The sequence below is a fragment of the Symphalangus syndactylus genome, chromosome 2, assembly GCF_028878055.3.
Source record: "Symphalangus syndactylus isolate Jambi chromosome 2, NHGRI_mSymSyn1-v2.1_pri, whole genome shotgun sequence".
NCBI classification, from domain to species: domain Eukaryota; kingdom Metazoa; phylum Chordata; class Mammalia; order Primates; family Hylobatidae; genus Symphalangus; species Symphalangus syndactylus.
Window position 1 is genome coordinate 146949000 of NC_072424.2, and position 26862 is coordinate 146975861.

The 26862-nt window shown below is 41.4% G+C and overlaps 2 protein-coding genes across 15 annotated transcripts in view; one reads left to right on the forward strand and one right to left on the reverse strand.

Moving 5' to 3' along the window:
- Window positions 1-1946: 1946 nt before the first annotated feature.
- ERMARD (ER membrane associated RNA degradation) overlaps window positions 1947-26862 on the forward strand; it is a 33373-nt gene continuing 8457 nt past the window's right edge. For 3 of the 14 annotated variants that reach the window (XM_063623960.1, XM_055269816.2, XM_055269819.2), the window contains exons 1-13: window positions 4429-4470; window positions 6848-7016; window positions 8261-8400; window positions 9319-9420; window positions 9696-9785; window positions 12002-12099; window positions 12881-13017; window positions 13684-13798; window positions 15457-15559; window positions 19606-19635; window positions 21100-21168; window positions 22528-22701; window positions 26301-26384. In XM_063623960.1, coding sequence (XP_063480030.1) covers window positions 4465-4470; window positions 6848-7016; window positions 8261-8400; window positions 9319-9420; window positions 9696-9785; window positions 12002-12099; window positions 12881-13017; window positions 13684-13798; window positions 15457-15559; window positions 19606-19635; window positions 21100-21168; window positions 22528-22701; window positions 26301-26384 — 1317 coding nt within the window. In that variant the 5' untranslated portion in view covers window positions 4429-4464. Of the gene's footprint in view, window positions 6358-6847; window positions 7017-8260; window positions 8401-9318; window positions 9421-9695; window positions 9786-12001; window positions 12100-12880; window positions 13018-13683; window positions 13799-15456; window positions 15560-19605; window positions 19636-21099; window positions 21169-22527; window positions 22702-26300; window positions 26385-26862 lie in introns of all 14 variants that reach the window. The other 11 variants (XM_055269812.2, XM_055269817.2, XM_063623959.1 and 8 more) reach the window with 9 other exon arrangements.
- LOC134733607 (uncharacterized) lies at window positions 2331-4885 on the reverse strand. Its single transcript, XM_063623973.1, has one exon. It carries the CDS (start codon window positions 4883-4885, stop codon window positions 4505-4507), a length of 381 nt encoding a protein of 126 aa, XP_063480043.1. The 3' UTR covers window positions 2331-4504.

Sequence of the window (26862 nt, forward strand, 5' to 3'; positions counted from 1 at the left end):
CATTTTGTCTGTTTCTGTGTATGTAACGTTCCTTTGTTCTAGTTGCCTTTAAATTTTTAAATCACTGGTTTCAAGCAATTTTATGATTGTATGTCTTGGCATAATTTTCTTCATGTGTCTTGTGCTTGGAGTTCACTGAGCCTCTTAGATTTGTGGGTTTATAGTTTTCAACAAATCTGGAAATTTCTCATTCCTTATTTCTTCAAATACTTTTTGTCTGTCCTCTCTCACCTCATTTGGGGACTCAAATTACAATAACTTAGGCAACTTTTAAGTTCTGTCAAAGCTCATTGACATCTTGTAATATTTTTTCAGCATCCTCCCCCAGTTTCCACGTCTCTAAATGTCCTTTCTTCTGCACTGTTGAATCTGCTGTTAATACCATTTAGTGTATTTTCATCCCTGACATAGTATTTTTCATCTACAGAAGTTCGATTTGAATTTAACATGCTCAGTCTTTCTCTACACTCTTAAATATATGGAATGTAATTATAATAACTTCATAATATATGATTTAATTTGACAAAAACTAATAACTCTCCTAACTACTTTAATGTCTATTTATACTAATTCTATTTTTATGTAATTTCTGGGCTGTTTATACTGTTTCTTCAATTTTGAACTTTATTTTCATGCTTCTCTGTAGGTCTATTAATATTTAAAGACCAGACAGTGTGAATTTTACCTTCTTATAGGCTGGATATTTTTGTATTCCTAAGACTCTTGAGCTTTCTTCTAGAACAAAGACATTTGGAAACAGTTTAATCCTCTTGAGCCTTGCTTCTCAACCTTGGTAAGCCAGATCAGAGAACTCGTTCTCTATTTTTTCCCACTACTGAGTCAATACACCTCTTAGCACGCTAACCAAAGCCCTGTATTTTTCATGGTTTTCCACTTTTTCTGGTGGGAATGTGTCCAAGGATTTTTTTTCTGTTCCTTTTGGGTGATTCTTTCTCCACCTCCACTCTCCACCATTGGTGAGAAGCTTCCTCACCAGATGCACTGCTGCACTAAGCTGAATACTCTGGGAAACCCTCTGTAGGTCTTTGGGGTGGTTTGTGCAGCCCTGTCCTAATACTCTGTTCTCCAGTCTCATGCTATCTTGGCTTCCCAGGCTCCCAACTCCTTTTGAAATAAAGGAGGACTTTCCTTGTGTTGTAGCCTGGAAATTCTCACCAGGCAATTAAGGTGGGGGCAATATTGGGGTTCACCTTACCTATTTCTCATCTCTCGGAAATCACTCTCTTGTCCTGCCTGACACCTAAATCAATGGAAACAATTGCTCCATACATTTTTGTGTGTTACTTCAGTTTCTGGTGAGAATTACTCCATATTGGCTGCGAGTAAAAGTCCCTCACCATAAATAAATCTCCTCTTGTGATCATCTGTCAGGCTTCTGTGTCTCTTAATTGAAGAAGCAGCATTATTAGCTCCCTAAACCTCTTAAAACCAAAATCATTTTGTTCTTGTTTATTAAGAGAATGCTTCTCTAAGACAGTGATTGGGACCTTCCTTTCCTCCACAATATACTCAAGGGATGCAACTACATAGTATCATTAACAGTGGCTTTCAACTGCAATGACTCTTAAGGAAATGGGGCATTCATGTGTGGCCTGAAAATAACCATTAATGCTTCTAATATGCTGAAAATTTACATCTGCACCATTTCTCCTTTGTGTGTAATATTGGCTGACTTGCTATATTTATTAAAAGTATTTTATTCCTTTTATTAATAATCTTTATAATCTTTTTAAAATTGGGAATAGGCTTTAAATATGATAAACTTTTTGGCATCTAATAATACCTGAGTTTCTACTGATGTAGCATTTCCTTATATTGAGCCCACATATAGCCCTAAAATAAAATGAGCTTGGGCATGAGATACTACTTTTATTTCTAAATGCCACATGCTAGTGTTTTAAGACTTTTTTTTTCTTTTCTGAGACAAGAGTCTCACTCTGTCGCCCAGGCTGGAGTGCAGTGGCATGATCTCGGCTCACTGCAACTTCCTCCTCCCGGGTTCAGGCAATTCTCGTGCCTCAGCCTCCCTGAGTAGCTGGGATTACAGGCGCCCACCACCACGCCCGGCTAATTTTTGTATTTTTAGTACAGACGGGGTTTTGGCATGTTGGCCAGGCTGATTTTGAACTCCTGACCTCAGGTGATCCATCAGCCTTGGCCTCCCAAAGTGGGGATTACAGGCATGGGCCACTGCACTCGGCTGTATTTAAGATTTTCGATGCATGTGCACAAGTGAGAACAATCAAATTTTCCATTTTTAGAAATCTACTTCGCATTTTGTTACCTTTGATCACAACAAGAGGAACTCATTCTTGTTAAGCCAAAGTATAATTTATTGGAAAGATACAGTTTACATAACAGCAGAGAAGGCTGATGAACCAGATTCAGAAAGACACAGGGAGCACTTCAGCTTCTCATCTTCAATGTGAATAAACCTCAATCATTTTCTTTGCATTATTTCAAAGAATTCATCTAATTAGCTTAGTTTGGGTCTCATCCTCATTAAAAAGTTAAGGAAAGTAGCTGACAATCTCACCAAAGCTCTATACAATTGCAGATGAGTTAATTCTCTAAAAGTTAACTGAGGTGCTACCACTAGAAAAAAAGAAATGGAGGCAAGACAGATAAAATCAAGAGATGGTCATATTGATTAAACGGTATGTCTTAAATTTTCCTATGCCCCAAAATAGGGAAATTAACAGCTACCTTAAATTAGAAATGACTAAGTGAACAGTTTTCTCCGGGACATTTGTAGAGTCCTTTCTCAATTTCTTCCCAATTATTGTTCTATTCAAATTTCTCACCTCTAAAATAATCAACTTTAAAGATAGCTATAATTGATCACATCCATATCAAATAAGCAATAATTACTTCGGTCCATGTCCCCTCACTCTCAGATTTTAACCTATATACCAGGTGCACCTATGTATCTCATTTTGAGTTCAGGCTCATTGAATTTTAAAGACCACTTCAGACCTCAAATAGGCAGTAAGTTTATAAAAGTCACCCTTGTCTGCCTCAATATATAGAAATTTTTCTTTACTGTTGGTGATCTATCTGTTACTCAGATTCATTGCCAAGTAATACAGCATAGTGTTTGGGAGTGTCAAGTTTTAAGTCCAACTGATTTAGGTTTCTAGCCCTGCTCTGCTCTTTTTCTTAGCTGTGTAAACTTGGCCTGTTTACTTTTCCTCCTTTAGTTCGTTCTTTCCTCTGTAAAATGTAGACACCAGGGAAACAAGAACCTGAAATTTCGCAATTATTTTGAGAATTCTCTTTTTGAGAATAATCTTAAAATGTTTTAGGGTCTTCAAAAAATGGTTTTGCCTGTCATCTCTGTCTTCATCCTATTATAGGTCCACGAAGTAAGTATGAAGAGAAACCAGTACAGGCCAAGTGGACCGAGTACTAGCATACAGGTTCCGGTCCCAGCTCTATCATTACAGCTTTGTATCCTTGGGCAAACTAATTTTCTGTTAAAGTATCAGCAAAATATGGAGTCTTTAATACATTAACGGTTTTCAAAGCCTAATCATATAGAAATACCTGTGTTATACCACCAGTAAAACTGAATAATGACCCTTTCCATCATTAAATTTTGGACAGAATATTTTCAACTTGTTTTTTTCTCCTGTACATTCTTCAAATATCCAGACTGTTGATGTCTTAAAAACCCAAAACATGGCACTATTCTGTCTGGCTTATCAAATTATTTTTTTAATACAACACACACTCATTTTTCGCTAGCAAAACTGCTTATAATGGCACTAAATACACTAACATACTGTGTTTTAGTACAAAGCAGTAATACTCAGATTACTCTCAGGAAATCCGCAAGCTGAGTAAATCTGAAAAGAAGATCTTGTAACCACCCTTCCAATCGACTTATGTAGGGTTCTATGGCCCTAATTAAAAAACAAGAAAACTTTAGCTCTCAAGTCCAAAGGGGACTGCCCAACTCAGTCTCAGGCTTCTATTTCGCATCTGGGGAAAAAAGAAACACAAAAGGGAAATGCTGCCTCCTTGATTCTGGAGGTGGTGACGAGAGCGGGGCCCACTGGGGAGCGATTTCAATTAAAGGGTCGGACATAGCCGTCTCGGCCCCTAGCAGTCTCCGCACTCACTGCCTCCTTCTCGAACATGCTAGGCCTCCTCTCTTTCCTAGCCGTCACCGGAGCCTGCTGAGGGGTCTGGTTCGGGGTCTGGATGGGGCTCGACTTCACGCCTCGGCCTCGCTTCTCCATCTCGCTCTGTTCTCCAAGACGCCCACCGCCTCCCCTTCTCCGCCGGCGGTCAAACGCCCCAGCCGCTCCCGCGAGGGCGGAAGTCTCCCACCTGCGCCTCGTACGGTGGGAAGGGCCTGCCAGGGCTCCAAGGCGCCTGGAGGAGGGGCGCGCAGGCGCCTGCGTCATTCACGCGCGCCGCAGCGGGGCACCGGAAGTCATGGAGGTAGGGCGGGTGCAGGGCCCGGTTCGATCCCGAGCTAGGCATGGAGTCGGCGCCAGAGGCTCGGTGGTGCTCGGCTACGCGGAGTAGGCGAGCGAGCACGCGCCTGCGGTGGCCGGCAGTCCGCGCTGGAGGGCGCTGGCGACGTCGCGGCCCTGGCCTCTGTGGCGATATCGGACGCTCGGCCCTGCAAGACGCCCGGCGGGCCCTGCCGGCCTCCCTGGGCCAGGCTCGGTTTCTCCGTCGCCTCCTGGCCCTGAGCTGGAACGCGGCGGACGGTCAGGGAGGGCTGTGCGCGGTGGCGCGGGGGCGGAAAGCCGCAGGTCGGGCTCTCACCTGACCGTGGCTTGCTCCTAGAAGCGCAGTTTCCTAGTCGCTGCCTGTAGGGTCCACAGTCGGACAGTAAATTTGTGTTCATCGCTTTTGGACCGTTTGAGTCACTGTAAAACTCATCACGACGGCCTCACCGACCTGGTGTCAGATCTGGTTGTATGTGGTTGCCTCATAATATTTATTTATTTTTCCTCCCTGAGGCAATTAAATATCAAACACCTATCATCAGCAGTAACGACAGCGGAGCCGGGCGTGGTGGGGCCTGTGGTCCCAGCTACTCCGTAGTCTGAGGTGGAAGGATCGCTTTAGCGCAGGAGGTGGAGGTTGCAGTGAGCCGAGATCGCGCCACTGCACCCCTGTCTGGGCGACGGCGAGACCCCGTCTCCAAAATAATGATAACAATAACTACCATTTTTTAGTACTATGTTCTAGATGCTTTTCATGTGTTATCTGATTACTGCAGCCCTACAAGGTGCAGCCTGGCACCGTTTTATTTCACTTAGAACTGAGATTCGGATAAAGTAAATTTTTAAAGTAACTTTTCCAAGGCAAGAGGTAGTCAGAGGCTGAGGAATGATTCAAATTTAAGCCCAGCTCCGAAGCACCGGCCCCGTGTAGTCTGCAGAGTTCCAGCCCCATAGAGCCACATGGAGGATGTGAGTGACAATCGCCAGAGACAATCAACAAATAGTTGATGTAGATTTCTTTAGTGATGACTTGTTAGGGCCTGCTGGGATTGTTCGAAAACCAGGGCTGAGAGTGGAAAGTGCAACTTCTGGGGACAAAAGGAGCAAACAGGGCAACTGATACTGAGCAGTTTCCACATTAGGAAGATGCCCAGAGTTAATTGTGACTGTCACAACACAGCCACCCCTTAACTCGACACACCAAAATAAAGAGCCTCAGTTCAGCTTTAGATCCTGAATTTGGCTTCTTTGCAGGTTTATACGATGGTCTTAGTGTCATGTGGGATAATTGTGAGGATTTTGATTGTATTTAATTCTCCATGGAAAACCAGTACGGTTTGCTACTTTTTACGTGGCAGAGAAGGCTAAACTTTACCTCTGCCCATCTTAGTTCAGAGTGACCCCTTTAACAAATGAAAGGATAACAAGAAAAAAGTTTATTAATGTGCAGAGTACACATCACAAGGGATAAACCTTCATGAAAAGTAACTTGAAATGGTGGCCTAGAACGACATTTGTATACCATTTTCAACAAAGACCTATAGATTTGCAGAGAAATGACAGGACACAGGAGAGCAGTTTTAGGCTTCAAAGGGCAGGAAACTGGGAAGGTAGATACATATTTGGAAACTAATGGAGTAAGAATTGTTTGCAGATTCCTCTGGTACCTTCTCTGGTCTGGTAAGAGTCTAAAGTTATCCCCAGTAAAGAATTTATATCCTGTCTTTGGGCGGAAGAGGGGGAGGATAGAGAGAGCTTTTCCTTCATTTGCTGCCTCTTGTCTTCAGCTCAAATTTGTTGTTTTTATATCAAAGAGGCATGTTTTGGGATGACATTGTGGTTTTCTTCAACACCGTTTAGGGAGTCAGAGGTACGTGGGGTTCTTTTTCCTTCTTGTTCGCTATACTTGGTTTCTGCTCTCCCATTCCCCATTTTAAAAAATTGCTTATTTTGATAACTCTGGGATAGTGAAGGAATGCTGAGAGGAATAATGCTCTGTTCGTAAAACACATTCAGCTTCCGTGAACTTGTATTTTTTTCTTTTTTTTTTAAGTGAAAGGCAAGTTTATTAAGAAAGTAAAGGAATAAAGAATGGCTACCCCATAGGCAGAGCAGTTTGCAAATATTATGATTGATAATTTTAAGTCTTTAAGCCTTTATCATATTTGAGAACATTTATGTAAATTATCTTTAATATTTAATTACAATGTTTTAATCATATAGCTCTCACGATATCCAGAAAGCATGTTAACAGCAACTATACCTGAGTGCATTCAGTTCTTAAGAGATGTGACTTAAATATATAATACTCTATTTTTCTTTCTGTTAAGCAGTGCCTTTTATTTTATTTTATTTTTTAGGTATTAATAGGTGACCCTATTACCACATGTCTTTCTCCCTCAGTGTATGATATAATTTGTAATCTTGGGTTTCAACTCAGAGAAAATTGTGATATCAATAGCATTGTAACTCAGAATGGTGAAGTATGCTGGAAAACAATCACAGACTGTGTGAGCTACACAGAGTCAGGTTTGTGCTGTCTTTGTACTCCAAACTTTCATAACTGTTCCACTGAAAATGTCTTGACCTATAAAATTCACCTTTCTGACCGTTGGTTCCTTTTGTTAGATAATGTTATAACGCAGGCCTAACTCCAAGGAGAACAGAAATCAATGTGAAAAGAGAGGATATGAGGCCAGAGAAGCATGGACAAGTTAGTGGAAAGCTGGGCTAAGAAAACCACCTCTACAGAGGAGGTGTCAGGAGGCAGAGAGGGGCTGGTGGGCTGTTGATGATGTAGATCTCAGGGCCTTGAGATGATTCTCCATAGGAGTCATATGAGTTAAGGGTAGAAAATGACCAGTAATAGATTATACAGTAATTTAAAATGTCTTCTAGGCATTCTTGCACACTTTGGAGCAGAGATATAGGTGGGGAAATTTAATAATAGTTATATAAATTACAGATGAACATACTCTGGCCTAGCAGTCCGTTTTCAGGAATCTTTAAGACAGATACAGATAGGAAAGTGTGTGTGTGCAAGGTTATTCCTTGCAGCATTGTTTATAATAGCTAAATAAATAAAATAAACAGCCAAACATCAAGCAGTAGGGGATTGGTTCAGTAAATTATGATAAATTCATATAATGGAATATTATGCAGTGATAGAAAAGAATGAGGAGGCTCATCTGATACGGAAGTCTCTAAGCTAAGTTGGAAAAAGAATAGGAGGGGCTTGTATTTGTAATTACCCTTTGGTATTTATTGATCATGAACCAAGTATATGGTTAATCCCAAACTTATCAAAAAAATTAAAACAACAATAACTTCATATTATAAATATGTTTAAAACAATTCATTGCCATTAGAAATCTCAGTCTAATAACGTTAAAATAATCGGTTACAAAATTGTATATACAGTGTGAGCCTGGTTAAACTTAAAAAAAATCAGGTTACAAAATTATATATACAATGTGAGCCTGGTTTTCTGTATTATGTACAGGTAAAGACATTGACAAAATAGTTTTCTCTTGTTTGAAACTTTTTGTATTTTCCACATTCTCTGCTGATAGTATATTTTTCTTTGATAACCTGATAAGCATTATGTGATTTATTTCCAATAATATGAAAGTATATCATATGTTCAATGGTAAGCTAATTGTTGATTTTGTGGAAATTTTATAATTAAAGCATTATTTTCTTCGATGATGTAGATATTTTATATCACGTGATATGGAGCTATGGTGCTGAAATTTGTTTTCTTATCCTTTAAGACCAGGGTCTGGATTACTGGGGAAGTGTGAGGCTGCTGGGCCCTGTGTGTGAGGCTGTCCATTCACATTTCTTATCTCTGACCAAGGGGCAATTTGAAATTCAATATGCACCGTGGTTCCAGTGGACAAGTTTTCCAGAGGTTTGGCTTTTGAACAACCTTTAGAAATAAAAGACTGTGCAAATACTAATTAGAGGACTTATTATTTGCCAATTTTAAAGGGGCCTCCTTCATCCCCAGGCCCTCCAGCTGTGAAGTGTTGAGAGTTGCAAGAGAACCCTGGGCTATTATGCAGGGTCTCCAAAGCCTGAGCTGAGAAACATGCTCCTTGGAACACAGGAAGGTTTCGAATTCATTATCACAGGATTAGGGGTTGGAGAGCTAACATTTGGCACATGGTGCTCATCCAGGGATAGAAGAAAAATTGACCACTCCAGAATAAGAGGCCCTGTGGAGAGGTATTGAGGTGTTCTAAGACAGTGGGGCCTGGAGACCAGAGCTGGGATACTTGGTTTGTTAATGGGGAACTGGAGGGAGTATGGGTAATTTGGGGCCTAACCCAAAATCTTGTTTTGGTTTGTTTTTTTGGTCAGTTTTTCTTCATTTTATTTGGCACACCAAATGAGCACAGTAAAGCAGTAACTATAACAAGTCTAATTCTGCTTTGAATGTGGAGTGAAGGAATCATCATGTCCCCCTTGTACTAGTGCTTTTAAGTGGCAGGATGAGTGCCTTGTGTGTATCTGTTTGAGGACTCAGCCAAATCAAAAGGAGAAACATGATGGAGGTCGAAATGCTTGACTTTTCCACTTAAATTATGCCAGATTTGTTGCTTTCAATAAACGTTTAAATAAAGAAACTTCAAGGAATTCTTTAGCTATTAAAATATTTTTATTGATTCTTTAGGCAATATAATTATACAGAAAATGTTTACTTATTCACTGAAAATAACTAAAATATGGCAGTTGAAATCTCCCAAGGTTTGAATTTCAATAAATAATGTTACTTTGAGAAGTAGTTTCAGAGTGTACATCCTAATATGTGTTTTATTCTAAATAGTTATTTCCCGAAATATTTGATGCCTTGGAAAGTCTACAATCTCCTGCTATTTCTCTTAGCTTAATGAAACTGACGTCATGTCTAGAACGAACCTTGGGTGATGTAAGTGTGAGAACTCTTTCATTATTGGCCCATTAAATTGTCTGAATGAACATTAAACTATTTTACAGCTGCTCTCAGATTTCTTGATTATTTTCCTATAAGATAAAATCATTTGGTACAAATTTTTAATATTTCCCTTTTGAATGATTATGAAATCAAAGGATTGGTGTCTACTTCTCACCCTTCATTTGTACAAACAGTTGCTTCACGGATAATATTTTTAATGTTTATTGGCTCATAATGCAACTGTTACACAATTTTTGTTTGAATTTTAGGTATTTTTACTGATTGGGAAGGAATGCCCCTTTCTTTTAAGAGATCTGCTTGCATCTGAGGAGCTTGCTCAAGTCTTCGGGCAGTCTGTGGTAAGTTTGTTCATCTAAACTCACGGAGTGTATTAGTCCGTTTTCATGCTGCTGATTAAAACATACCTGAGACTGGGAAGAGAAAGAGGTTTAATTGGACTTATGGTTTCACATGGCTGAGGAGGCCTCAGAATCATGGCAGGAGGAGAAAGGCATTTCTTACATGGTGGCAGCAAGGGAAAAATGAGGAAGAAGCAAAAGTGGAAACCCCTGATAAACCCATCAGATCTCATGAAACTTATTCACTATCACAAGAGTAGCACAGGAAAGACCAGTCCCCATGATTCAGCTATCTCCCCCTGCATCCCTCCCACAACATGAGAGAATTCTGGAAGATATAATTCAAGTTGAGATTTGGGTGGGGACACAGCCAAACCATATCATGGAGTAAGTGCAAAACAACAATTCACATATGCTGAGCTTTTGTTCTTCCCAAACTGATGATGCTTTAGGGAAAAATTGTATTAGTGATTCAAGCATATTCTCCCTTCCCACCTTCCCTTTCAAAATTGCCCCTCTTCCGGCACATAGAAAGCTTTCCTATCCCGAGTGTGAATAACTCTGGGGCACCACAGGGCCAATGTGAAGCATGTTGTCTCGATCAATTACATATTAATAACTGTAATACTAAATCCAGAATACAACTTTAACCCTTTAAATGAGTGATAATACAGTTTTATTTGAAAATTTTAAAGTGAAATTATGCCTTTTGCAACCATTTAAACTTACAGTGGAAAAAAAATTCAGATGTTAAAAAAATCATGCAGTTACATACTATATTAAAATCTCCTAAAGGGCACATGATCAAGAGACTTAAGACTAATGAATAACCTTAGGCAACTGAGTGAGGCAAGGTCAAGATGAAGAAACCCAGAAGAGCCTTGTCTGGAAGCTGTGCTTGCCAAGCCAGGGAGCTGCTAGATGATTTTTGGAGTAAAGAAATCTGTCTTCAGTGGAGCTTTTCCATTCTTTTCTGTGGATCTTTACTCCTTGTCCGCGGAAAGATCATTTTCTTTTGTGGAGAGCATGAAATGAAGATAAAAAGTGCAAACCTCTTGTTACACTGAATTCTTAAACACATTTTGTTTCTTTGATCTGTTCTTTGGTACTTGCTTATATGTGATTGGCCTTCTGCCCACTTGTGGCCCCTTCAGCCACCAGGTACTTTTACTTGGTCACTGGCATTTATACATCTGATTGACCAGATAGTGTGAACCATGAGTATTTCACAAATTATTGGTAGAGCAAAACGATCTGAAGTTGCATAGAAGAACTGCTTGTTAAATGTTCCTACATTCAGTAGAACTGCTCTTGATCATTTCCACCTCCTGGTTTTGGGTCTTCCCCCTGAGGGAAGTTCAGAATGCATCCATATTCCCTTCTCAGCAGCCGTCTTTCACATGCATGAAGACAGTGTTCACTTCCTTCTTGAGTCTTCTGGAGGCTCAACCATTCTTTCTCCTATGACATGAATTTAATGTCTCAAGTCAACCATTGTTTCTCCTATGACATGAATTCTTTCAGTCTTTGAACATCTTCCATTATATTCTGAGTTTCTTCTAAATATGGTGCCTCAAACCCAAAGCAGTTCTCTGGGCATGACATGATTGCAGTCTATTAAGTAGGACCCCTGGTTGGGTGTTTTCTTCACTCTGTAGATAGATGGTGGGGTGGATAAGTGATGGGCTTCACGTCAGACAGCTGGGAAGTGGAGGCTCAAGCCTGGAGCCATGCTGCTCGGGCATCTGCCCTGCTGCCTCTGTTTAACCACACAATTGCATGCTGCTTAATACAGTGATATGTTTCTGCTTATCATATCATTGTCTTTTTACATTTTATTTAGATATTATGCACATTTGAAGCACTTTATTAAAGCAGGATAACCTGGGTCAGATCTTATCCCCATATTGATTTTGTAGCCTTTGAGACCTTGGTGTCACCTTTCCATGCTTGTATTTTTTTCACCTAGATGCTGGGGATAATAGTAGTACCTTCCTCATAGGTGGTTCTTAGGATGAATGAGTTGACGTACACATATAAAATGTCTCTAGCACATATTAAACACTCAGTAAATGTTGGTTTTATTATTACTGCTATATACCAGCCAAAACTGTTGACTCTGTCAGTTAAAAAGAAGAACACAAATGTTATCTTCATATTATATTGGTTTATTCAATAATTCAATATAATTAACTATGTAATGATTTGCGGATTAGATGAATGTGCTAAAAGTCTTCGTTGGCTCTCCGTGTGGTCTCAACCTGCGTAACATCTTATGGCATGGGTTTGCGTCACCTGAAGAAATTCCTCCAAAGTAAGTTGCAAGTGAAGAAATTTTCTTCCTTTTTTGGATCTACCAAAGAGATTTTTAAATTTTGAATTTCATGAGAAGGAAATATATTTTGTGAAAGATGAGTGAGTTTTGAGATAGGATTTTGAAGATAAAAATGGAATATTACTAGTTTAGTCACCAGAGTGATGACTGGGTTATAATTTCAGTGACTTACACCCCAAAGGCAATTCAGGGGTGACACCAGAAGGATGTTATGCCATTCACGTCCTGGGTGGGTAGAAGACCCTGAGGTTTCATTAGGGTCTTCATCAGTTTCTGTGGTGCTGTTGTGCTGCCCAACTATTGCACAGTCTAATTCCTACATCTAGAGAATTTTGTGCAATTTTGTTTGTTTGTTTGTTTGTTTGTTTTTGAGATAGAGTGTCACTCTGTCACCCAGGCTGGAGTGCCATGGTATATTCTCAGCTCACTGCAACCTCCTCCTTCCAGGCTTAAGTGATCCTCCTGAGTAGCTGGGACTACAGGCACATGCCACTATGCCCACCTAACTTTTTGTATGTTTTGTAGAGATAGGATTTCACCTTGTTTCCCAGACTGGTCTCAGACTCCTGAGCTCAACTGATCTGCCCGCCTTGGCCTCCCAAAGTGCTGGGATTACAGGCTGAGTCACCATGCTCGGCCAGTTTCATGCAATTTAACGGTGCTTTGCTTTCTTAATTTTAAATTTGTGTTTTTCATAGTGAAGCTTTTTATGGGCATGATTGAGTACATTTTTGTAACAGATCTCTATGGTATTTCCTAGATACTGTTCAATGATGATACTGTTGACAGCAGGATTGGGTCAGTTACTGAAGAGTTACCTTCAAAACACTAAACTTACATTGGCACATCGCTCTTTCATAACTCTTACAAACCTCGAGGATTTGATTGTTTTTCCTGGTAAATACTATGTTTCACATTTCTTCCTTAATGTAGCTTTGCGTAGATATTTGCAAAGTCAGTAAACAGCATTAAGAGGTGCACTCTTGAGGTGGGGTGAAGTAGTTGTTCTTCAGTAGTCGGATGGCTTTCAGAGTTGCTTGAAGAACCTCCTACATTTTACCACCCAAAGCCCTGCCTCCTCCCACCATGCCCTGGGGTTGTTGTGGGGGTCATGGGAGTTGCGGCTGTGTGAGTTGAGCTCTTTCTTCCTCAGATGCACTATGCGCAACAGTGGCCTCAGGCTGTTGTATGATGTACATTTTCTCCTCCATTTACCTCTTGTATCTTTGTACATGATCATTATGCCAGAAATACTTGTAGTATCAAGGGTCTTTTACACCTTCTGAAAATGTATTTTACTTCTGTTGGTCATTGTGCTCAGTTAGTCCACCCTGAACTGTTGCCTAAATCACTGAAGAGACATCCATGCCCCACTTTCCAAGGGTCACCTGCACCTTGGGCCCTTGGTCAGGGCGATCCTACTCTCTAACAAGTCCCCTGCTGCAGGGGTCACGGTTCAGCCACCTAAAGGGATTGGCTCGTTGGCATCACTCCCCCAGCGTGTTTCCGTCTTTTTTCAGTTGATCAGTATGATTGTGTTTAAAACTGTGTGTTATTTTACAGATGTTACTTATGAGGTGCTTTCAGTATTAGACGAAGTGATGACGAAATCTGCTTTTATATTAAAAATCATGTTACCATATTGGGAAGTTGCACTGGTCAAGTTCAAGTCACACAGGTAACTAAAGGGTGCATGGCAGAGGGGTTTGCAGTGGTTGGAGGCCAGTCTTTCTTGATGCCCTTCACTTTGGATGCTTTTTGCTGTTGGAGTAGAAGTGAAGAGAACCTGGACTGACTTGAGCAGACCTGAAAATAAAACACCTTCATAGAGTCGCTTCAAGGACAGCCTGTGATTGTATCTGAAACATTGCCTTGTGGTGCAGTTGATAGAATTATTTTTCAGGATCCACTTTTTAATATTTTCTGGAATTCTTAGAATGAGTGAAACATGTTCAGAATCATGAAACATAGATAAGCCAGCTTCGTCCTTACATTCTGTTTCTGTTTCCTGAGGAGCAAACACATATATGGTCACCACCAGAAGGTCTGGTGAGCTGGTCTTTAGTTCCTTAAAGGATGTCACCCTAATTCATTCATTTTTATGCCTTGAGAACCCACTGAAATCCTGGGATGTGCATTTTTGTTTTTTTCTTTTTGAGACTGGGTCTCACCCTGTCCTCCAGGCTGAAGTGCATTGGAGCCACCTTGGCTCACTGCAGCCTTGAACTCCTGGGCTCAAGCAGTCCTCCCACCTCAGCCTCCTGAGTAGCTAGGACTGTAAGTGTGCACTACCATGCCTGGCTAATTTTTGTACTTTTTCTAGAGATGAGGTCTCGGTCCATTCCCCAGGCTGGTCTTGAGCTCCTGGGCTCAAGTGATCCTCCTGACTCAGCCTCCCAAAGTGCTGGGATTACAGGAGTGAGCCACTGCGCCCAGCCTCAGTATTTTCTGGAAGCAATGAAATGAGTTAGACAGTCCTTCGATAACATTTTATTCTGTAGGAGCTACTAAAAATGGTTAATCAAACATTAAAACACTGGAAGATGTTTTTAAAATCACTAGTTAATGAAACTGGTTCTATGTGTGAGTGGTTTTGTTTTGTTTTGTTTTTTGAGACAGAGTCTCACTGTGTCACCCTGGCTGGAGTGCAGTGGTGTTATCTCAGCTCACTGTATCCTCTGCCTCCTAGGTTCAAGCGATTCTTGTGCCTCAGCCTCCCAAGTATCAGGGACTATGGGCATGCACCACCACGCCTGGCTGATTTTTGTATTTTTAGTAGAGACAGGGTTTCGTCACGTTGGTCAGGCTGGTCTCAAAGTCTTAGCCTCATGTGATCTGCCCACCTCAGCCTCCCAAAGTGCTGGGATTAGAGGCTTGAGCCACTGTGCCCAGCTGGTTCTGTTCTGCTTCTTGCATTAGCAAGTATTATCATTTCTCTTTGCCTTTGATATCTAGACTGCAGCAGTTATTGTGATGTTGGTGTCAGTATTATTTTTGTTTTTTGCTTGTTTTTTACTTAGAGAGTCTTACTCTGTCACTCAAGCTAGAGTGTAATAGCACAGTCATAGCTCACTGCAGCCTTGAACTCCTGGGTTCAAGCAATCCTCCCGCCTCAGCCCCCTGAGTAGCTAGGACTACAGGCAGTGTCACCGCACTCAATTTCTAAATTTTTTGTAGAGATGGGGTTTCCCAGGCTGATCTTGAACTCATGGCCTCAAGCGATCCTCCCACCTTGGCTTCCCAAAATGCTGGGATTACAGATGTGAGCCACTGCACCTGGCCTAATATTTATTTTTGAAACATGGAGTTTTGCCTATTTTTCCTTCAATTTCATAGATTTGCTGACTGCGCCATATTGTTGCTGACACAACTAGAGACTGGACTTAGGAATGTTTTTGCCACACTTAACAGATGTCCAAAAAGACTCCTGACTGCTGAGGTAAGCTTGTTTTTATTATTGATTGTGATCATGGTTGCTGTATTAACAGTTTTCTGTTACCAATTAAAAGTTTTTAAAAATGTTACTCTGTTTCACATTAAAATGATTTTTTAGCTAAGAAGTGTGGAAGGCCTCACTATCATTTTTATAGGATTTATATTTATGTTATTTATGATTGTTTTTGATATTTCTGTAATATTTCCAAACAGTCTTTAAAACTTAATGATACCATGAACGTAGTAGGCACTGATTCTCTCTCTAGCTGTGTTGATGGTGTGTCACCGTAACCGCATGAGATGGCTGGGGTCTAGCCAGGAGACTGAGGCGACCAGTGGTTGATCCTGACCTTGGGAAACTAATCAAAACCTTCTGAGCTTGAGTTTCTCCATCTTACAAATGGAAGATATAGGATTTGGAGGTGACTTGGTGTGGTGCCAGCCCTGCAGCAGGTCATGGAAGCCTTTGTCTCAGTTTCTTGAACCCCTCTATGTGTGTACACACGCACATACACATAGCTGTCTCAGAGTTCCACATTGACCCCTGGTTGCCTGTCTGAGGCAAGTGTCTCTGAGTTTCCAGCCTAACTCCTCTGGCTCCTAGAATTTCTCATTTCTGCTCCTTTTTGGTAGTTATGATAAGATCCTGCTGCTTAGTGACAAAGATCTCGAAATAATATGGCTGCAGTGACTGAAATAGGATAGAAGTGCATTTCTGCCTTTCCCAAATGTGAGTAGCTCCCAGTGAGATGGCAGCACCCCCATCATCAGCACTCAGACCCCTCTGTGTCATCTCCCAGTGATGAGGGCCAGGCCTTCCTCGTGGAGACAACTGCTTCCTGGCTCCAGCTGGCTGTGTCAGCCATCACGTCTGCTTTCCAGCCAGCAGGAAGAGCAAAGATTGGTGCATGCCCCTCTCTAAGGACACTTCCTGGAGGTAGCACAGGCCTTGGGCCAGAGCTTAGTTGCACTTGCTGCCAGGGAGGCATGGAAGCGTTCCTGGGTGGCCAAGTGCCCAGCTTCCCACGGGACGATCTGTTGTGGAGGGAGGGCAGGCGCAGCCGCTCCACACCTCGGATTCTCGTCTCCTTCTCCAGCTTGGCTTTTGCTTTTTGCCCCCTTTGTAGGCATTCCTCAATGCTCTGCCATCAACCCCATCCTCTGTTTCCTCTCCCTGGGAGATCTCATACAATTCTGTGCCTTACATTTTCATCTCTGGGGGAACAACAATTAGAAAATACTTTGAACCCAATGAAAATGAAACGCAGCACATGCGAAGTTTTGGACCCAGTGAAAGCAGTGCTGCGAGGGCAGCTTATGGCCCCGGAGCCGGGCTCCCCAATGTTGCTTCTCGCTGACCCCCATCTGATCTCTGCAGTTAGATCTGCTCATGTTCGCTAAATATCTTCATGGGACTTTTCCTCAGCACCTCACATTTATCTTATTTCAGAAAGGCGTTGTTTCCCACAGATTTGTCCTCTGACGCTCCCTCTGTCATCTCAGCCTCACCAGCTGCAGACTCCAGCAGCGTCTCGTGTTTCCCGCACACCTCCCGTGTCCACTCAGTGGCCAGCACAGCCGGTGGTTTCCACCCAGCTGACCTCGTGCTCTTCCTGTCCAAACTGAGAAGCCCCCCCGCCTGGCTCCTCGGCCCACCCGAGCTCATCTCACGATTCTTCCTCCTTCTGAAATTTCATTCTCACAGTCCTGCTGATGCTTTTTTTTAGTTTTTTTTTTTTTTTTTTTTTGAGGCAGGGTCTCGCTCTGTCGCCCAGGCTGGAGTGCAGTGGTGCAATCATAGCTCACTGCAGCCTCAATCTCCGGGCTTAAGCGATCCTCCCACCTCAGCCCCCCGAGTAACTGGGACCACAGGTGTGTGCTACTACACCTGGCTCGTTTTTACGTTTTTTTTTTTTTCCTTGTAGAGATGGAGTCTTGCCATGTTGACCAGGCTGATCTTGAACTCCTGGGCATAAGTCATCCTTCTGCCTCGGCCTTCCAAAGTTTTGGGATTACAGGCATGAGCCACCATACCTGGCTCCACTGATTATTTTCTAGACTGATATTCTGATGTTATTTATGGTTTTTTTCACTGGTTTAACCTCCTCGATGATGTCCTGTTGCATGCCAGATGGAGTGCATCCTCTTCACATGGCAGCAAGGCCTCGGCTTCTAACCCTGCCCTCCTCTTTGGTGTGTTCCCTGTTTGGGTACCTCAGTGAAATTTAGGCTTCTTGTCAGCTCCAGAACTTGCTTGTCTTTCCTCTTACTTTGTTCCTCACCCCCAGATTTTCCGCCCCAGGTCAGGGGCTGTGACCACAAGAGCGACCTTCCAGAGGCTCATCTACTGAAAGGTGGAGGCTGCTTTTCTCTGTGTTCTGTTTCTATCTCATCTTGGAGGCAGTCCTGCTTTGCCTTACTCATGTGCATTTCTGCAGAGGTCTCTGCAGTTTCTCTGAGGCAGGCCTACATGTTGCTGCCCATTCCCAGTGCCTTCCATGTAGGCCACTCAGCGCGATGTGGAGCAAAGCTTCAGGGAAGAGCTGGGCCCTACCCATTAGAGCCCTTGCTTCATGATACCTGCATGGGGATCGGCTGCACGGTGGCATGCTCCATCACTGTAGGGCCATGCGGTGCAAATAAATTTGGATATTTACTTGTCATTTGACTTCATAAATAACATGGCTGTTTCCACAGAGGATATAATCTATCAAAGAATATATTATTAGCCCAGGCTTTTATCCAGAATAAACAAGATCAGTTTTTAAGGCAGTACATATATGAAGATATTTTATAAAACCTAATAAGACTCTGCAGATGCTGTTATTATTTACTCATTACTTTTGTGTCATGAGATTTCTTCAGGACCAGTGGAAGATATGAATATGAGTGAGATTTCCTGACTTCAGAAGCTTATTTATCATGGGACAGTGAGAAGGCATTTATACTAACTCTGTAAAACAAAGTAGAAGCTAATGTGTGTAGTTGATGAAGGTAAATGAAAAATTCTACTTTTTGGAGAAAGTGGGAATTTGTGGTAGACATTGGATATTTAGAACTCAGAGGGAATTTTATGGCTAGCAATACAGATTTGAGAGCTAAAGATAACAGATTTTAGAGTCATCTGTGTAGTAATGTTGAAGAATATTGGCAATATGAAATTTAAAATAGGTTATTAAACATTATTAAACATTAATAAATCAAAAAACATTTCTGAGAGCTAGCTTACACAAAATCCTGATTTCATCACATCACACCGCATGGCCCTACAGTGATGGAGTGTGCCACCATGCAACTGATCCCCATGCCGTCAAATCTCACTGAAGTGATTTCGTCATGCTGTCTGTCAAATCTCACTGAAGTGATTTCGTCATGCTGTCTGTCAAATCTCACTGAAGTGATTTCGTCATGCTGTCTGTCAAATCTCACTGAAGTGATTTAATCATGCTGTCTGTCAAATCTCACTGAAGTCCCCAAAAGCCTTTTGAGATAGGCATTCTTAACTTCTCCTTTTGCAGAGAAAACCTGCATCTGTGGAGTTCAATCGGTTGCCTGTAGGTTTCATGTCTAGAAAATGTTGAAGTTGGGTTCAGAACTCAGGACAGCCCGTGTCTGTAGGCCGTGCTGATGATGCTGAGAAGCAGCATGCATGAAATAAAATAAAAACAGACAAGGCTATTCATTGGAGAAAATTGGAGGCTGTGCTCACTTGTGCACAAATACCAGTCATCAGGAGAAGTATTCTGTTGTATGAGCAGCGATTTGTGAGGGCCTGGGATCGTACGTTTTAGAGATGACTGGGCTAAAGCTCTGTTGAGAGCAGTGTCCTAATGAGGCTTCATGGCCAGCTGTGCTGTGTTTTTGCGTCTTTTGTAATGTGTTTATTTTGTCAGTGACATTCCTCTCATAGTGTTTCTAGATGAATGTTTGTTTTAACAAAAAACTTTGGGATGTGTGGCCATGTACCAGAATTTTTTCTTATTTTGCATAGTGTTACTGTATTTGTATTTTACTTTAATTGTTTATTTTCATTTCTTTCCTTTTCTGAAGTCAACAGCTCTTTATACCACCTTTGATGAAGTAAGTAAGAAAACTTGTAAGGTAACTTGAAACAAACAGAACACTGTCTTCTTTTAAAATACAAATTAAAACGCAAAATTAAAGATCAGCCATAAATCATATACTTACAGGAAAATGTCCATAGTAATATAAGCCAAAAAAAAGCCTATAATTGATATTTCTGGTTAATTTTGGGGTCCAATATTACCAATCTAGCTCCCAAAGCTATACAAAGCTCAAAGTTGGAAAATACCAAGGGATCTAACACGATTAGCTATAATTATTTAGAGGCTTGCATTTTAGATTTAAAGGTACAAGAAATATTCCCCAACTACTGTTGTACAAGAAATACTCCCCAACTACTGTTATGAGTTTGTAGTATATATTGATTCATTTAATCTGCATATTGGGGGTGTGAATAGTAAAAAAATCACAGTTGAAAATGCGTTTTATCACCCATAGAGCATAGAGGCATTTGTGTGTGTAACCCCGGATAGCATTCATGTACACCCAAAGTGTGACAGCCTATGGGAAACCAAGGGAAAGGTTACCTGAAGAGGTCTGGACATTCGGTTTTGTCTTTAAGACAACTATTAGATTCCTAAGTGAGTGCGTGGTGGGTGAGTTAAAAATGTGCCTGTTTACTTGCAGAGCTTCTTCCATTAGGTGAATAATCTGCTGTTATTTTAATGTATAAGACCTTTGGTAATGTGAGGAATTGATTAGATAGTGCAGTCCAGTCTCTAGAGGATCAGATCTGTGGGATTGGTTGGGGTGGTTGGGCAAAGTCCATGGTGAGTTAAGAAGTGACTTTGCAAGTGACTCTAATGTGTACACAAACAACACACATGCACACACCACACATAGATACACACACGAACACATACCTCCATGCTGCATATACACACACAGGCATACACACACTCTAATGTGTACACAAGCACACATGCACACACCACACATACACACACACACACGTGAACACATACCTCCATGCCACATATACGCACAGGCATACACATACTCTAATGTGTACACAACACACATGCACACACCACACACGAACACATACATCCATGCCACATATACACACACAGGCATACACACCCCCACAACACATATGCAGGCACATATACTACACACACACACACATACACACACAGAGGCACAGTTGCATATAAACACACAAATGTACACACCCCCACACCACATATGCACATACACATATACACACCACACATATTCACAGTCACATACACGGACACACATGTGTATACAATTAATAATATATTCTTAAAGTCATTCTGTTGGTTAAGGAAATATTTCCTGAACACTTGTTTGCTGAATTTTAAAGACTGTCCATTTAATTGGCTTAGACCTGAGAAAACAAGTTAGGCTAAAATTACTATATCCATCAACTCTGAAAGTTCTGTATGTTGATGTATGGGGACAAGTTAATCAATGTATTTATTTTTGATGTTTTAGATATTGGCAAAGCACTTGAATGATGGTAAAATCAATCAGCTCCCTCTTTTCCTTGGAGAGCCTGCTATGGTGAGTATTAGGTATTTTCCAGGCTAATATTCTTGTATTTATGGATATCATCAGCACTTCTCTAAAATTAAATTAATTTTGGCTCGTGGTTTGCTCAAGAAAAATACTTCTGAAACATTGCTGTGCTGTCTCAGCTTCAGCCACCAATCAGCTGATGTTTGCCAAACTGTCACTCCTTAAATATCTTTTTTAAAGGCCCGATGATTTAGCTGCCCTGTCCCTAGGCAAAATTTGAATTTGTTTTTTAAATGTGTTTGTGCTGTAGAATGGATATATATTTGTGCCTTGTTAAATGCAACAGTTAGGCTGGGGGCGGTGGCTCACGCCTGTAATCCTAGCACTTTGGGAGGCCAAGGCGGGCAGATCACAAGGTCAAGAGTTCGAGACCAGTCTGGCCAATATGTTGAAACCCCGTCTCTACTAAAAATGCAAAAATTAGCTGGGTGCAGTGGCAGGCACCTGTAGTCCCAGCTACTCAGGAGGCTGAGGTGAGGAGAATGGCTTGAACCCAGGAGGCAGAGGTTGCAGTGAGCTGAGATCGTGCCACTGCACTCCAGCCTGGGCAACAGAGCGAGCCTCCGTCTGAAAATAAAAGCAACAGTCAAATGTGAGTAATAAGACTGAGTATTGGTTGAAAAGAGACTCATTAATTGTTTAAGGCCATCTATCCATTTTTTTATATTTTATGAAGATATTTCAGTGACTAATTTGGACTACAATAGATATTTGACATTTATTCCTTTTAACAGTCACGCGACCTAGAATCATGCTCGTGTTCTGTGACTTTAGACTCTGTGCTCTGTGGACATCCATTTTTGCCATCAAAAAATAAGACGATTGAACTAGTTTAATGTTCTTTCCACCTTGAGTCTCTGTGACGCTTCTGACTGTTGGCGATTTGCCAAGGGCAGCAGTTTTCTGACCTCTTTTCCCTATAACCTGTGGGAGAGGCCTTGGATTTGTGTCGTAAGAAGCAACAGGCTTTGGAAGGTGAAAAAGCAGATGAGAAAGTGCAGGGGCTGTGCTCACACAAGAAAGAGCTGTGATTTCTTTTATTGCCTTGGAAAAGCTCATTTGCAAATGTTCACACTCAGTTCCCTTCCTTGGAGGAAGGTGAAAACAAGAAAGACTGGAATTTGATGAGACTCCAGTACCACCTGGGCAGCTCTGCCTTCCCCACAGCCTCTGTGGCTCCCTGGTCTGTCCTGTGGGTGTAGGAGGAGAGCTCTCCCCAGCAGAGTCCCATCCAGGGCTTCAGAGGACCTGATGGATGCACTCTTTCCTTGTATTCAGCAACACCAGGCGCGTCTCTCTGCTGCGGATACTAACAAAATATTTTCTCTGTTTAATTTCTGAAAGGAATTTCTCTGGGACTTCCTGAACCATCAGGAGGGTCCCCGCATAAGAGATCATTTAAGCCACGGGGAGATCGACTTACATGAATTTTCAAAAGAAACAACTAATCAGTTGCTTGCATTTTCTGTTGTACTGTTACTCAGATTCGTTGATGAAGGTCTGCTATCAGTTTTTAAGGTAATTTATAGGGAAGAAAATCATTAATTAGATTAACTCATTCAGCTATGAAAGAATATAGTTTATTTTTCAAATGTAATTAACTATTAATCATCTTTTAATATATCTGAGTTACAGTATCCTCCATCAGAAAAAAAAGTGATTGGATTACATGTATGTTTATATTCGCTATCACAGATCAATCAATATTAATCTCAGCTAAAAAAATTTAACTCGTTTCTTAAAAACACATTTGCTTTTGTATGTAACAGCAGCTAAGTATTGAAAACGAAAGAACAAATTATAAAACAGGATTAACCAAATATTAGGGAATTTTTACAGATGTTTGCTAAATCGACGGGGTAGGATATTTGTATCATCAATAAACTAAGTCTTTTATTATTTCAAAGTAAATAATTTACGATAGAACATTTGTTATTGATATTTTAATCTTTTTTTCAGATTATACATGTGACAGGTATTTTAAAAATTGTTTAAATGTTCAAACAAAAATTACTAGAAATAGAAAAATTAATGTGAAAAGTAACAGCCCTCAGGAATTCCGTCTCTCAGAAATAACTACTGTTAATAATTCAGTGTTGTTGCTACCACATTTTTGCTATGAGTATAACAAAGTGAGTTCATAGGAAGGTACGCTATGTTTTGTAGCTAGCATTTTTCATTAACTGTGTTTTTGGCATTTTTGTTCTGCCTTATTCTTTTTGTCAGCTGTTTGATATTCCATTTTATCAATATGTTATTATTTACCTAAGCAGTCTGTCATTGATGAATGAGTTGTAATGTTCCCTGATGTAGAAAATTCCTAATTATTATGCTGAAATGAACATCTTTGTTCATTTGGGCACTTATGTAAATACTCTTAAAAAGTAAAGTTCTAAGACAAAATATATCAATAAGGTTTTTAAAAATTTTTTTATTATTATTATTATTTTTTATGAGACAGGGTCTCGCTCTGTCACCCAGGCTGGAGTGCAGTGGTGCAGTCATGGCTCATGGCTGCCTCAACATCCTGGGCTCAAGCCATCCTTTTACCTCAGCCTCTTGAGTAGCTGGGACCACAGGCACGAGCCACCATATCCAGCCAGGATTATGTTTTTATTTTCATTTCTTTTTTTATGTTTACTGGATGTTTATAATTCCTTTATTAATTGCCTATTAATGTATTTTCTCCATTTATTTCAGTTTTATTTTTCCCATTGGATCATTAGCCTTATTTGTGTACATATTGCTTTGTTACTCATAGGTTTTGATTTTTTTTTTCTCTTTGGCTTCACATTTGGAGCCATTCTGAAAAGAATCTTTGCTTTTCAAAATTAAAAATATATGTATACATTTTCTCTGATACTTCTATTTTTTCTTTTTTTTTTTTTTTTTTGAGATGGAGTCTTGGTCTGTCGCCCAGGCTGGAGTGCAGTGGCGTGATCTCAGCTCACTGCAACCTCTACCTCCCGGGTTCAAGCAGTTCTCTGCCACAGCCTCCCGAGTAGCTGGGATTACAGGCGCCCGCCACCATGCCCGGCTAATTTTTTTGTATTTTTAGTAGAGACGGGATTTCATCATGTTGGCCAGACTGTTCTTGAACTCCTGACCTTGTGATCCACCCGCCTCGGCCTCCCAAAGTGCTGGGATTACAGGCATGAGCCACTGTGCCCTACCTATTCTTTCTTTATTTTCCATTTACGTCTTTTGATCCGATTGGAATTTATTTCATCTTGTGAGTGAGGTACAGAATCTAGCTTTACTTTAAAAAAAATTAATAGTTATTATTCTGTATAAACTTGAACAAGCATACAACCCAAAAAACAAATAAGAATGAGCACCTCATGGATTGAGTTAGGGATAATTGACATTTTTCACAATATTGAAGCTTATTCAGGGACACAGTGTCTCCCCATGTTCATTCCTCGAGTCCTCCCGTGTACGCGGCACCTCCAGCCTTCTAGGTGGCTGCTCAGGCTGGAAGCCTTAGATTCCTCTCTTCTCTTCATACTCAGTCCTTGGAACAGGTCTTAGAAATATGTTCCACAGTCCAGGTGCGGTGGCTCACGCCTGTAATCCCAGCACTTTGGGAGGCCGAGGCGGGCGGATCACTTGAGGTCAGAAGTTCGAGACCAGCCTGGTCAACATGGTGAAACCCCGTCTCTACTAAAAATACAAAAATTAGCCGGGCGTGGTGGCGGGTGCCTGTAGTCCTGAGAATAGCTTGAACACAGAAGGCACATGTTGCAGTGAGCCGAGATTGTGCCACTGCACTCCAGCCTGAATGACAGAGCAAAACTCCATCTCAAAAAAATAAAAAAAGAGAAAAAACAAAAAAAGAAATATGTTTTACATCTGCTACTCCCTGTCCCTCCTGTGCCACCACCTGGCCACGCCGCCTTGGCCCCTCCCGGGAGTGTTGCTGGCACTGACTGGTCTGCCCACCGACTTCTGCGAGCCCTTCACCTTGTCGTAACACAGCAGCCAGACTGATCCTTTTACCAACGTGGCATCCCTCTCCTCGGAAGCCCTCGGATGGGTTCACATCTTGGAACAGAAGCCAGGTGCTCTTCAGTGGCATACATATGCTGCTTGTGTGTCTGCCCTGCGGGGACATCACCCATGCAGGCACGTGCGTGTGCCTCCCGTGTTCTGCCCAGCACACTCCCTGGTGCACTCCAGGCTCTCACACACCTGAGTGACGGGAAGGCCAGCACATTTCTTCTGTAGTTAACATCTAGCTATTTGAGTTGTTTGTTTTGTGCTTTTAAGAATTGTAGGTAGTGGGCCGGGCACAGTGGCTCATGCCTGTAATCCAAGCACTTTGGGAGGCTGAGGCAGATGGGTCACCTGAGGTCAGGAGTTCGAGACCAGCATGGCCAAACCTGGTGAAACCCTGTCTCTACTAAAAACACAAAAAAATTAGCCAGGCGTGGTGGTGGGTGCCTGTAATCCCAGCTACTCAGGAGGCTGAGGCAGGAGAATCGCTTGAACCTGGGAGGCAGAGGTTGCAGTGAGCCGAGATCGTGCCAGTGCACTCCAGCCTGGGCAAAAACAGTGAGACTCGGTCTCAAAAAAAAAAAAAAGAATTGTAGGTAGTTGGTAGTTACAGATTTTTTAATTTGTCAGCTATCAATTCACTGACTTTGTTTCTCATAGGTTTTAGTCGGCTGACTTGGATTTTTAAGTTATGTGGTTATATCAGCTGCAAATAATGTAATTTTTATGCTTTTTAAAATATGTATATACTTAGCAATTAAATGTTTATGCGATCCTTTTTTTAGTTGTATTCATTTTTAGTGTTTAAGTAACTGTTTCCTAGTTACATTTCCAATTGTTTGGAATCTTTTTCTTCTTATTCATCTCCAGTTTTGTGCACAGAGGGTGGGTGTGGCATTTGTAATCTATTATTGTTAATGGCCTCCATTTAGAATCATTTTATTGGCTGTCGTTTGCCTGCCATGTCAAACCTATTTTAATGAAGCATTTGCTTTTCTAGCTGCATAGAATTATTTGAAGAAAGATAATGAGAAATGGGGACTCTAAGTGGCCTACAGTTCAAAAGAAGAAAGCTAAAAGCCCACCAAATGTGATAGTAACCACTATTTTCTCTACACTAGGAAAAAGCAGCAGTAGAATTGTTGATTAGTCTTGCAGAAGGCTATAGTTCTCGCTGTCATCCGGTTTTTCAGCTTAAAAAACAGGTATGCCGAATGCAGGGTGCTGGGAGGGGTGTGTATGTCTCTGAAACCACCTGTCTTTTGCAGAGATGCTGGAAGGGTGCAGTTTGCATGCTGAGTCAGACTTTGAGTTGGGCAGATCCAGCTTTCTAACCAGTGTGGGGCCTGCTGTGGCGCTGGCCTGGTCGCTCAGTCTTCTGAGCCTCAAGTTCCGTGTCTAGCAGTTGAAAGTAATGCAGTGCTGACGGCACTGAGGTTTTTAGTGTTAAGTGGATGAGCACTGGGAGGTGTTTTTGCTGAGTCCCCTGGCAGGCTGTTATTGCTGTCAGCAGTAACACAGAGCTAGGAGCAGTTTTTATTTGTCAGTGGTGAGTAACATCAGTTTTTCTTCTACACGGACTAGCTTTTGTTAACTTACTGAGACAAATAATTTTTTAAGCATTTCTGCCAGGAGGCTCCAATTTGGAAATCAGCTAAGGTGCTTTATTCTACATACGGGAGG

What these genes read in the sequence shown, in the direction of transcription:
- LOC134733607 (XM_063623973.1), bottom strand. Translation starts at nt 4,885, where the DNA reads ATGAACACAAATTTACTGTCCGACTGTGGACCCTACAGGCAGCGACTA.